At 42.7% G+C, this 13,535-nt stretch overlaps 1 protein-coding gene across 3 annotated transcripts in view; it reads right to left on the bottom strand.

Moving 5' to 3' along the window:
- Positions 1-13,535, bottom strand: part of IQSEC1 (IQ motif and Sec7 domain ArfGEF 1) — a 365,437-nt gene that overhangs the window by 150,438 nt on the left and 201,464 nt on the right. Inside the window, exon 1 of one of the 3 annotated variants that reach the window (XM_059823035.1) lies at positions 7,406-8,246. The exons of 1 other annotated variant lie outside the window; for it this stretch is intronic. In XM_059823035.1, the coding sequence (XP_059679018.1) occupies positions 7,406-7,482 (77 nt within the window). In that variant the 5' untranslated portion in view covers positions 7,483-8,246. Of the gene's footprint in view, positions 1-1,229; positions 1,245-7,405; positions 8,247-13,535 lie in introns of those variants that run through there. One more of the 3 variants, XM_059823037.1, reaches the window with a different exon arrangement.

The raw sequence follows: 13,535 nt of genomic DNA, 5'->3' as shown, positions 1-13,535 counted from the left end.
ACTTGGCCACTTCCAAGCACATTTTAGTAACCATAGTAGGATTCTCCCAACGTTTTCGATTGCTAAGAGAACCCCAGAGCAACTACTAGCCCACTATGTGATGGAGAGTATGTAAGGATTCTTTAAAAAAAAAAAAAGTTGGGGGAGCATAGGGATGTAATGGACAGAAAAGAACAGGAGGATTTTAATCTATTTTCTATATTTTACAGTGGAAACAAAGCTGCTACAGGCAAAGATATTACAGGGGACAGAAATCATTCTAAGTATTTAAAAATGCTAGAGCTAAGATTCCTTTACAAGTTGTAGGTGATACATTACTTTTAAATGATATTAATAGAAAGGCAACACTTAATTTGGAGTCTCACATTCTATTATTCTCCCCCTGCCTGCGATTCATTCATATTTGGCATAAAAGGCTGCACGATAAGCAGAGTGCTGTGCTGGTGCAGTCAGGGAGAGGGGCTGAGAGTGTCAAGCCCCTGTCACGGAAGGTACCGTGAAGTGGCTCCGAGAAACTGAGCACCCAGGACACCTTATCTGATTTGCTTTTTGATAAAGTCATGTGCTCCGGATGCATGCATCACTTTACACATAACATGTTTGCAGCTAAGATAATCTTACTCCTTTAACTGTGCATAGGCTCATCCTAAATTAGGTTAGTATAACACTCCTGTGAAGAGGGAAACAAGTATCCCACAGCCTGCAAGAGTGAAGAAGGCAATTTGCTTATTTTCCTGAAGTTTCTACCAGGACAAAATGATCACGAAACAGAATTTAACAGCATTTCTATTATTATGTAGCTTATATTTATAGGTCATTTGACAAAAGGAAAACGTGAATGTTAGAGCTAGCATGTTTTTGGTTGTCAGGACAGTTCCAGACCTATTTTTAACTTAGGTAGCATTCCCCTTATACAACAGCTATTACCAATTAAGGATTGAAAGGAGTCTTACAAATAGATGGGGTTTAAATTTTTAGATTAAAAAGCATTCTGGCTTTTTAGACAATTGAGAGTCTCTTTAAACCTTCAACTTGTAACAAGTCAACATTTTTAGTAGATAGGAGAAGGGGTTTAAGTAAAAGATTTTCACCACACATTTTCTCCTTATCCTTCACTGTATTTTCTTTCCTTCCCTTTTAAACTTGCTTTTCTGATTTTTCACAAACATTCCTAAGAGTATGCAAAACACAGTATTTCCTGGGAGTTTATAGCAGTGACGTCCACATACCAGCCCTTCGGCGGAGCAAAGTCAGCATGCTCTTGGCATTTTGAGAAAGGGCATCCCCTCTCATCCCCAACAAGCTGGCAAGTTTCTGTTGCTTCGAAGAGGCCCCTCCAGCACCCTTCCAGCTACAGCTTCTGACAGACTCCTCGCATGTCTCCAGGCCTCCATCGTGCTCCCAGACTCCCTTTTCTGTGACTTAATCTTGGAAGACTATCAAAGGAAACTCAGAAAGCTTCCAATCCCCCTCTGCAGGGCACACAGCCAAACGCACAATTAAAATGTGACTGCTCTAGGGTCTGCCCATCAGTTGCATCTAAATACAGTAGAGACCAGATAGGGAAAGAAAAGCCTGGCAAACAACGTGCTCTCTAGGGGCACAGCTAAAGGACAGGCACCACCAGCTACGCATCTGTGCGAGCCTCAGCACAGACACCCCAGTTCTTCAAAATCCTAACGTGAACCTTTGAAGCTCTGTTTGTGGAAGGTCAAAATCTGTACAATTGCGAAGAACGGAGAACTCGAGGACTCATAGACGGTTCCTGGGTGAGAGGGAAGGGGATGAAGAAAAAGATGGTTTCAGAAAGGTTGGAGACTTGACTTACTGAAGACTGCAGAGAGGCAGAAAACAGAAAGGCATATACCCAAAGAACCGTCTCTGGTATGAAACCCAGTTTATCAATTACAACGGTGGTAAGAGGAGAGACATCACACAGCCCTGTATGTTTGTGCGGGGTTTTTGCTCAGCAACACCTAACTCCTATGGCACACCTCGGGGAAATCAAGGATGGAAAGTTAAGGGGTCCCGTAAGATGTGTGTCCACCAGGTAGGAAGGAAGAGCACCCTGGAAAGTTAAGACAAACCAGAAGTATGAATTTAAGGCATATGAACAATGCATTTTGAACACTTGCACAAAGACTCTCTTTTTCAGATACAAAGTAGCATTAATTACATTACAATGAAGGCTTCAACCAGATTAACAGGTATTTCGGCTATTTAAATTTAAATTTCTCAACTTAAAATCACTTTACTTCCCTGAGTGTAGACAAGTCTTCTGATTGCTTTTAAGGCATTTTGCTATTTCGCATATTTATTTGAGGGTTTCCTCTTAATCATTTTTATGCTGAATGGGGGAATACTGCAATCTGCACTGTTTGCAGGCTGTACATCAAGAGGATGGTGGATTTTGGGGGATAAGGAGAAGGAGAGAATTTTACGCTGTCGGCTGCTCTGCAACTGCATAAGTGTTGCCAACACGAACCTCCGGAGAGAGTGAGCTGTGCTATAGGCATATGACTCAGCCCTGCTCTGGATGAAGTCACTGTCAAGTGAAAGCAAACTATTTGTTTCTAGCAACATATATGGTGAACTCTAAACACAAGTTCAAGACAAAGCTTCAGTGTTTTTTCCCCACCCACTTTGCTATTGTTTTGTTCAAGATACTGCAATGGAGCTCATAATTCAAGTGACAGCAAGAAGAAAAGCAAACCAACTGACATCACTGTCTGTAAGTGTGCAAAAGTAGTTCCCTGCTCTCATGAGCTAGAACCTAAGGATTTTTTTCCCCCTGCTCACTGTTACTGAGATTTGTAACTAGTATACAGCTATTGTTTCCAGGAATGGAATAGAGGATTATGGTTTTGTATACGACACACTACCTATAACTTTTTTTCTTTTATTAAATCTGTTTTTAAATAATGAATTCAACAATAGCATGCCCTTTAACTGTGTAGTAACACATGACCATCGAGTTCTTCGCATCTTTTTTTATGCTGCATTTTACTTGAAGGAAACAGCAGTACTGCTCCTTGCCTGTTAGCAAGCACGTTATCTGGCACATCTGAACCCACCTCACATAATCCTAGAAGCACAGTCCATGCTGTTAACACAGAAATGAGGAACAAAGACTATCAAAGCACATTCTTTTAAACAAAGAGTTAACCTAGAGGACAATCCTGACATAGATCATTTAAAGCACATGTGCTGTCTTTGAAACTGCATCAAAATTAAGGCTGGCAATTCCTTTAATGGCTTCAAATGCTACAAATTTGTCTTGGATAACAGAGTGGGAAAGAGGATGAGCGCAGAGCTGCAGGTGCCCTGCAGAGTGCAATGTTAGAGTGGCTTTAAGTAGCTTCTGACACTCAGTTACTTTGTGATACTCCAGTATGGCTGCAATAAGCTGCTCCTACCAAGCAAATTCATGAAAGCATTTTCATTTATAATCATCACTGAAAAATCCTAACAGGACTGAATCATATACCAAAATACAGACCTATTGTTGCCCAGAGATGGGCCTAAGCACATGATTCAGTCCGTCCTGAATCACAGTGTTGGAATTGCTGGTCCCAACTGAAGACTAGCAGAAACAATTTCAATTAATCCCTGCTTCAAAAAAACCAGTCATCTCTCACTTATTCCATCGGGGTGGCTGGAATCAGATGCTTGTTAGAAATGGCCCTAATTGTTCTGTAAGAGACTCGTGCCTCCTTTAGAGAGACCAAACTGATGAAAGAAAAATGAAAAGTGAGAAGAAATGATTTAAAAACTGTCCTGTTTGTCAAGCAACTGGATTCCAGTAAAGTAGCCTTTACAAACTTGGCACTTCCTTTATGTTTTTTAAAATACTCTTATCTTAGCAAGAAGAGAGAAGACATTCTGGGAGGAAAAATCCCCCCTGAACTACACATTACAGTCGCCCTCACTGCAGTCACAAATTTTATCACCTTATGCTTTATCTTTAATGCAATGCTAATGGTAACAATTTCTTGCTTGGGCTATTACGCACCAGCTGGCAGAAGCACAGCACGATGCATCCACTGGCTAAAGAAAATCTTCACTTTCACATGCTAAACCTGAAGTCACATGATTTTATAATAATCCATTGAGTAAAGCATGAGACATTCATCCTCAAAATCCCACAGAAACCCTACTGTGATTTGCTCATCTTACACTTTAATCTGTGATAGAAATATATCTCCACACTTTTAGTATTTGTATTCGAAGGATACCGAAAACCAGCACTTAAGTGAGGGGTTATATGGCACCGACCAAAATGCACTCAGTGTTAATGGCAACAGAGAGTTAAAGCTTGATTTTCATAAATCAGTGAATTACCAAACATTTTTTGGACCAGGTTTCGACCCCAGTCCCCCCCAGTTTGCTGTACACAATATGCTGCAACTTGGATAAAAACAGGCTGTTAGTTTATATACACATTATTGGAGGCATCAGCGTCATTGCCTTGCAGTAGCTTCGTTTTGCGAGTGTGCATGTGATGGGCAAAGTCCTGGCTACTGAAGCCGCTGCCAAATTTAAGAAACGGACTAAAAGCGCAGTTGGCTTATTTTGCCCTATTTCTCCCTTTCCCTTGCTGTGTGGAGGAAATACACCTCACTGAATCAATTCTCACAAAGGACTGCAACCCCTACAGAAGCCCTCTGCTCTAGGTTGGGTGTCTGCCCTTAGCCGGGCTTCGCTTTAGGAACGTCACAGGCACAGCTTGCTGTAAAGAGTTTTGGAACTGGATTTTTACCTCGTATATCTGAATACATTTGAAAACTAGTACCTCAGAATGCAAAAATTGTCCTAGTTTTACTCTGTCCCATCACCCAGAACCACTTTTCTTGCAGTGCCCCAATTGGCACTACAACCCCCGGCAGGGAGGGGGACTGGCTCATTTGCCCTGTCCTCCAATCCTCCTCCCAGCCCCACAGCTCTGGGCAGCAGGGACAGGCCACCACCACGGTCTGCCTGAGCCTCTCGGTGTAATCTTGTTCTCAAGGGTCTGAGGAAGAAGCACACTTCCCAAACAGCAACAGAGCGTGCCGGCCTTATCCTGCCACTCAGCTCCGTACCTTCAGGGTGCACGCGTCGTGTGTACACTCTATCACACGACCAGCACAAGCAGCGAACACTGCTACGCAAGAAAGTTGCAAGACCTAATGCACCCTGCGTGGACTCCTCTTGAAGGCCACGGATTTCCATATAGATGCACAGTTCCATGCAAGTGGCTCCCAGTGCAAGACAAAATTATACCATAAATCAGAACTGCCCAGGTCAGGCAACAGGCATGATCTCACAAGACTTCCCTGAGTAACAAATGCTGAAAACCACAGCTTGATTTCTGAATGTATTGCAGCAAGCCGCAGAGCTTCTGAAGCAACAAGAAACATTTACCACAGTTTTAAGCACGGACTGCGACTGAAAATAAAAGTCATGCTCTGCTCAGACAGTCCACAAAAGGCAAGAGAAGAGTCATATTTCTTGTCACGTACAGCTTGCTAAGCACTGCTGGGGAGGGTGAGTGCACGAGGAGCGATGAGCAGAGCTCGCATGGCCAAGCGATGGAGTCTCTGAGTCAGCCCACAGGATCAGGAACACATGGCTTAAGTGGGAGGTGGGCAGCTATTCCACAGCATCCCCCATGTCTGCTCTGAGAAGTCATCTGCTGTCGTGGCACTACCTGTACCTGGGGAAGGCTTAGGGGTTTGGTACTGCTTCCCCCATGACTTGTCACTGCAACAATCTACAATTACTAATAAAAAGTAATTGAAAGTAAGTCTCAAGAAAGTGTTTGGTTTTTTTTTTTCTTTTTAATATGAACTTCCTTGCATTTAGCCTTGTTATTCTGGAGCATTTGCTTTTCAAGCTTGTTTGTCACTGTGCTATAATCAAGAAATCATTTTGTTCAAAACGTGAGAAAGTTGCAACTTTCCTTCAATCTTCCTTTTCTCAAAATGATGAGAGCAAAGCGCTTCTATCTAAGTGCTGAAGTCCTCTTTTAACTTCTGTTCATGCAAACACACAGCAGGAGGAGGGCTCAAGTACATCTTGGTTTTGATGACAAATAAATTAACTATCTAGAAGGAAATAAATGGACAGAACTTAGCTATTGCAGAGGTTTCCATTAGGAGATGTAGAATAACTCTAGAGTCATTCATTTGCAACAAAGCTGGGATTTCGCCAGGAATCCAAGACATAAAGCTTCAGTTTAGTTGTATTTATTTGTGTCAAAAGAGTCTGGCTACATTTCTATTATTTTATATGGTTTCTCAGCAAGGAAGACATTACAATGGGCTGGGAATAGGTTGGAAATTTTTTGGCTTAGAAATGGAATCTGTGAAAAGCTGCAAGAGGAGGAGAATAAAGCTATCTTTTGAAACTTCACAAGCCAATGGTCACAGATGAGGGTCCTATATTACTCAATGCCAGAAAGTGCGGGGCACCCCTTAAACCTTGAAAAAGATTGGAACAGTTCCCTTTTCCAGCCTTCAGTCACTGCATGAAAAATTCAACTGCAATTAGCATTTAGTACAAAGCACTTTCTGTAGGCTGACAATAGGTAGTCAGACCAGAAAGTGTACATAACGAGAACAGAATCCTTTTTTAAAGAATTGCATGGGTTTTGTTAACAATGAAGTGATCCCCACTTTTTCCCCCCAAAAATTCAAATACATATAATTCCCTCTGCTTAGTAGCATAAATCAAGAGCAAGAAAACAGAAGTTTATTAAAAAGCATCAGGGTAAGTTCAGGGACATGTTAAATGGAATTGCTTATTTTGCTGTTCCATTAAATAGGCAAGCTCAATGCATCTGACACCCAGTCCCATTCTTTATGATCACTATTCACCATCAATCATTTAAGCCGTATGTCAGACCTGCCTATGCGAACTGCCCATTGCTCTGAATGACTGTGATGTGCACTTTGCGCTGGGAGGGAGATGAAAGATGAACTATTATATTACTAAATATCTCGGGGAAAAAAGGATCTTCTCTGCATTACATAAATTTCCATGACATTTCAATTAATCTCCTAGCGCTATTTACAGTGTGTACGCTACACAACACAAGCTACCGCGCCTAAGGATAAAATATCAGAGAAGAAAAAGTACTAATTGAGTCTTAGCTTAGATGATGTGACTTTAAGTAAATGTTAAAACCAAACAGCATCATCACCTTTCACATCTGCATGCACAGAGACAAAAGTGGCTGATAATTAACGCAATAAAAAAGCAGCTTTCCCATCTTTGTCACAAGTTCTCATTAATTCTCTACCACTCCCTTTCCCCCTGCATATTTGCCTTTCAGCAACAGAGTAGAATAGCAAGTAAAAGCACTGGTGGCATCATGTGCAGCCACCCAGTTCTGAAAAGCATTTCAGAGTTAATGTTTTCTTACCTTTTATAGAAACCGTGAAGAGGCTGGAGACATAAAAACTGCCAGTAATCCAAGCAGAAGGCCTTTAACTTCAGCATTTTCAGATACTTCTACTGCAGCAACTGTAGTCTGCAGCTAGGTTTTAGCAAGACAAGACTTCTTTTTGTTATGATTTGAATGAATCCAATCCAGTCCAACACACTCCTCTCCTTATTGCTGCAGCATAAGTGTTTCTAATTGCTACCAACACATGCAGCTCGTCGTGCACATGGCACAGCACCTGCACAGTTACAGTATTCTACTTTCATACAAAGAGGCGGTCGCACAAAGGATACAAATTCTTTGTATCGCTCTTTGATCCTGATGGCAGTTTTTCTTTCCAAAAGTCCCCAACACTACCGGGGTAACCGTTATTACGCAGAAATCCCACTTCTCCTTTTGGCTATTCTAGGCCATTCTAAAAGCCCTCCGGTCAAACAACATGTGTATATTCCAGTTAAGGTTTCTGAAGGACCTTTGGAAAGCATCCTGAAAGCTCACAGAACTTCGGAAAACGCAAGCGATTATCTCAATCAGATCTGACAACAACTGCCCTATAATCACAGCAGTGCTATGATCCCATCACATGGGAGCTGCAGGCTTTTTTTTCCTTTTGCTATTTTTTTTTTGTTGTTTTTAAATAGAGCAGCACCCAACTCTGTTCCCCAGCTCCTCCCGTGTAAGTCACATCAGCTCCATTGTCTGCCAGCACCTACGGAAACTGTGGGCTCCTTGTGACAGGGGAGGGGGGAAAAAGAAAAAGAGGAAAAAAAGAACAAGAGGCCAGGCAGGAGGGCAGACCCTCCCCAGGCAGGGACCGAATGACGCCTGTCTCACTCCCAGCACACCGTGCCGGCGAGGTCCGCGCGCGGCCCCGCGGTAGCGGCCCCGCGGTAGCGCCGCCCCGGCCGCCCGCCCGCCCGCCCGCGTTGCCGGGCAGCGGGGCCACGCCGGCAGCGTCCGGCGGGGAGCGGCCCCGCCGCCGCCATTGGCCCGCGGGGGAAGAGGGGCTCGGCAGCGAGCGGCCCCCGCGGCGGCGGAGGCCGGCCTTGGGGCCGGGCTGGGCAGCGGCGCTGCCAAGCGGCAGCTGCTGGGCCCCGCCGGGCGGCAGCGCGGGGCCGGGGCCGGGCGGTCCCCAGGGAGCGCGGAGCGGTTGGCGGGGAGCTGCTTCGGGGCCAAGCTCGGCATCCGCGGCGGTCGCTATTTAAAACCTCTGGCTAGACATGATAAAGGCGGAGTGCTTTTATTCTGAAGTGGCAGGACTCCAGATTTAACGTCTCTCTCTTACGGAAGACGTTGGCCCAATTTACCACCTTCCCCCCCCCCCCCCCCCCCGCTCTTATTCTCCCCTCTCTATACCAACCTGCCCGTTCCCTCCCAAGGGGTTCCCTCCCAAGGGGTTCCCCCCATCTCGCAGGGCACTGGGCCCGAGTTAACAGCGCAGAACTCCGATTCTGCAGGAAACACTGCTGCCACAAGAGAAGACTTCGATAGCAATTTATCGTATTTTAAAAGTTTTCTTGGTTGTTAAGTGTCCCAGTGGAGACTGACCAATTCTTAGGTCCAGTTGGCTGTTGAGTTTACTTTTTCAGGAGCAACAATTTGGGTATTTCTTGTTCTGTTGAGATTTGAAAAATCACGAAGAGTAAACATTTAGGATGTAGCTTGCAATAGTATCAAAAAGGGATAGGAACTCAAGAGTTCAACAGATTCAACAACAAAACCAAAATCAGAATCTGAAGAAATACTTAACAGCAAAGATTCTGGCACCTGGACAGGTGTTTGTTGCTGGGGTTTTTTTTAAATTAACACCATTTAAAAAATATGAAAAGAAACCCAACCCCCTAAAGCTTCACTTGAGGCTCTTTGCCATGCAGGCATACCTAGTTCCCCAGGCGCCTGGATAATACGCTATATTTAGGGATCCTTTTGGTTTCTGGTTTTACTCATTGTCACTGTCCAGTTACATAAGTGCCTTGCAACTTCTTAGAAAACTGGTTGTGTAAGTTTACTTGAAATGAAATTATAAATACATTTGAGTAAGAATTGGCAGTTTCTTTAGTGAAGTAAAGAAATAGGTGAATTATGCCTAGACAGCATTCAAAAATGTCATGCCACACTTTGTCTGGTATTTCCCTAAAAATACATTGTACAGTATGGGGTGAGCGGTGGAAACAACAGATCACGGGAAAAGCAACTTGCATGAAAAAGCACGAACATGATGTGCATGTGATTTGGGCCTTTTAAAAAAGAATTTCTTTTAAAGATTCTCTTTAAAATAATCAATTGCCTGCAACGCCTGCATTTACTCTCCGTGATTTCCTTCAGACCAGCATCAGAGCTGGTACTGTTGCAATGACCCCTAAGAAAACACTATTGCTCACTTTTGAGAAGCAAGTCCCCTAATAATATTAAATACCATGAAAGTTGAAGCCCGTTTTTCTTCCTGAACTCATATTCCCTTGAGCTTCGTTAGCTTGGCAATTCTCAAGACAGTGATGCTGTCACACTGAGGGTGTTTAGGTTTTCATATCGAAATCTTCCATCCCATCCCTAATATCAGCCCTGTTTTCCAGGGGTGGTTTTATCTAGAGAGGAACTGAAAGGCCCTTGAGATCCGGTGCCTCCTGGCAAGCCCCAGCCTTCCTCAGCCTCCCTGGTGCTGCCTCGCGGCTTGGGCTGGGCTGGTCCCTTACAAAGGCCATGGTATGCTGCCAAGGGGATGCTGCGGAAACCTTTTTCCCTTTATTTCCAAGAACAAACAGATAAGCAAAGCAAATTTATCCTTGAGTTTTCCCTACTGGAACATTCTTCTCCCTGAACTTCTTAAGATTCCTTTTTTTTTTAAAAAAAAAAAAAAGGAAGAAAAAAATAAAGTAAAAAAGAAGCAGCAGCAAGGAATGCCTCGCCCCATAACCAAGAACAGCTATTCTCAGGGTCAAGGAAGGGGAAGCGGAAAGCCGTACTGAGACAATTAAGCGCAAGAGACACCATCCAAAGATTTGATCCTGAAATGAGACTTTTCTGAAAACTTAGCCTTTGCCTGTTGACATTGCAGAGCAATTTCTTTCTCTCCATCATACCCTTTCCAAGAAAAAAAAAAAATGCTCTTTGTCACCTTAATTACTTACTTTTAAATATTGGACTTCCAGTGAGTAGAAGCTACGTACCCATGAATTTTCTGACAGCAACCAACACTGATTATACTGCATGCTGCATGCAGAGAAAATGCTAATTAGGACTTTTGCAAATGAAAAGCACCATGCTCTCAACATGTTCTTCATTTTTCCTTGTCATCCAGGGGAAAACAACAAAGAAAATTAAGCTTCATCTCACGCTCACCCTGGATATAAAACTAGTTCTTTCAGAAAGGCGTTTACTGAAGCCTTTGACTTAGAATTCCCAGGCCTAATAAGAGTAGGGATGTTTGGATGGGCTGCTGCTTCAGCACTGGTTTTTCTATAGTAATTTAGAGTTTTGCCATGCAGAGGCAGCTCTAGCAGCAACATACTGAAGCCTCTGACAAGTCTTTCAAAAACAGCCACTAAAAAAAAGGGCAAAGTATATAGTAGAATGCCTCCTTTTTCAGGGATGGTTGTCTTGTCAGTCCGTGAAGCTCCGAGGCTGAAGTAAACCAATCCACTGATGAGGGAGAGTGTTGTATAACATGAAGTCAGTGCCTGCCAGAGTTACTAATACACTGATTTCAAATGTTGGGGGTGGGGAAATCAGGAAAATAGACGTGTCTAGCTACATCTTTAATACCCTTCATAAAATACATAAATTAAACTACTGTTACCTACTTACACCCTTACAGTGATATGCCAGGAACATTCCTGAAAAATATTTCACTTGCCCAGAAAAAAGTGTATCCACCTACTTACAGGGAGTACAGAAATTGCAAGCCTGCAGTGAGGAAACTGTTTTCCATCAGCCTTTCATGATTCCAGGGTGAAATACTTCAATAGCCACACAAAAAAACTTCATGCTAGCAATTTGTACATTGTGGAGCTCAAGAATATCACGAGACCGAGACAGTGTGGTTCCCATACTAATTCCAGGATGCTCCCTGCGCACACCACATTAAAAAGTGGGGACCATACTTGGAGTACATACAAGGTGCATAAAACAAGATGCTGAACTAGTTCCTGGGAGGCTTAAAGGCCTCACTGCTCACAGAATACAACAGCACGCAAAGCTCCTGCACATCGGGTCCCTTTCTTGACGCTGGAAATCAAATAGTCTCCGCATGCAAATTGGTGGGAAAATTTCCTAGGTTGCTCACACAAAGAATAAGGAAGACTTTCATGTTAAAGGCTCTGGCAAACCACTCTCCCTTCCTGGCCCTCTTATGCATTTCTGGGTACCACTTCAGCAAGTGCCCCTTCCCAACCGCGGAAAATGGAAGAGCTGTGCTCACCCAGAGCTCTTGGGCCCTGCTGCACTGCTGTGGCACCCAGGCACATTGGTGACATGCTCTACAGAGGTGCCTAGAGAATCACGGACATGAAATCAAGCTCTCTCCCCCCTCCCTTTACTTGAAGGGAAGCTCTGCTCCCTAGAAACACTCCAGTAACTCAAAACAAAGTTACATTGCTTCAAACAGCTCTCAGATTTACGCACTCCCCCACAGAATATTAATCATCATTTGATACTACCCTTCATTTTTGGTTATTAAGCCTCTACGCTGCCAAAACTTCATGAAGTAGAATAGTAAGAAATTTCCTGTTCTCTTAATCACAGAATCACTAAGGTTGGAAAAGACCTGTAAGATCATCAAGTCCAACCATCAACCCAACACCACCATGCCCACTAACCCATGTCCCGCAGTGCCACGTCTGCATGTTTTTTTGAACACCTCTGCATGTCTGTTCTCTAAACCTATACAACCACTAGTTGATTGATTTGTAACAGAAGACAACAAGTATGCCATGAATATATGCAAAGCTTAAATATTTAAATTTCTGGATCATTTGAAACAGGCCTAGTAATGCAACACTCCAGAAGGCTCACATTAAGATTTAGATGTTACTTTCAAATTGAACCTACAGAATCCAAGTGCAGTCTAAATAAATCCAGGGGAAACAAATGGATCTACCTGGTGGGGAATCTACATACAACTGAAATGTAACAAAATCAGAAGTCTGCATGACAGTGTTCCAGAGCAGGTGAGAACTGGAAGAGCAGTTCTTTGTGGGCAAACTTACCTCATTGATGGGGACAGGAACCTAGAGAGCAAAATGCAAGAGAAGTAGCCTGACTAGAAAATACTAATTGCTTGACAGGACACTGGATGGGTTCATATTAATTGGTACATTCCATTATATTGGTCATTCAAAGGCAAATTTGCTCAACAGGTTCATGATAACACTTTCAGTAACAAGAAGTCTTCTACTATCTTTCATTTTACTTAAAAATAGTAGTCTTAATTCTGTTTAATTAGAGCTCCAGAACAGGCTTATTTGACCTACTGAAATCGACTAGATTTTACATGCTATTTCTTCAATAATTATTTAACCCTAGGAAAAATTCACTAGTTTAGCTAATATAATTTGGAAATTTTTTTAATGTCTCCTCTATGATTGTGTTACTTGAGAGTTTTTAAACATCATAAAATTATTTCACTTGTAGTTAACGAGTAGCATTTTTACATCCTCATCTGCTAAGTCCCAGATATTATTTCAAAAAAAATTTACAAGTATTCTCAAGATTTTCTGATTGAATTAGTTTAGGAAATGTCTGAGCACAGAGGTTTTATAAAAGTGAATGGGATAAGAAGAAAGTCTCAAAATCTCTGATAACTTACAGCTTAAAAAAAAAAGGTAGAATATAAGCTATTATAAAACTATTCTTTGAAATACAAAGAAGCGCAATCAGGCATTCTATACCAGCCTGCATCGCTCTGTTGCAGGCTTAAGAAAGCGTTGCCCACTGAACGCATACTAATGAGAGCCAATGCCATAGAACTTAACACGTATACTGTGAGTGTTAAACTTCATGGTTCATGAGGCCATGCAGCGATGGCAGGGGCCATACTGGTGGATATGAAATCACATGGTCTCCTTTTATTGAATATAGTTTAAAACAAGGAAATATTCATACGTTTTTATGA

This window comes from Gavia stellata, chromosome 12 (assembly GCF_030936135.1).
Source record: "Gavia stellata isolate bGavSte3 chromosome 12, bGavSte3.hap2, whole genome shotgun sequence".
Taxonomy (NCBI): domain Eukaryota; kingdom Metazoa; phylum Chordata; class Aves; order Gaviiformes; family Gaviidae; genus Gavia; species Gavia stellata.
The sequence above is the reverse complement of the archived record's forward strand: the minus strand, read 5'-3'. Positions and strand labels throughout refer to the sequence as shown.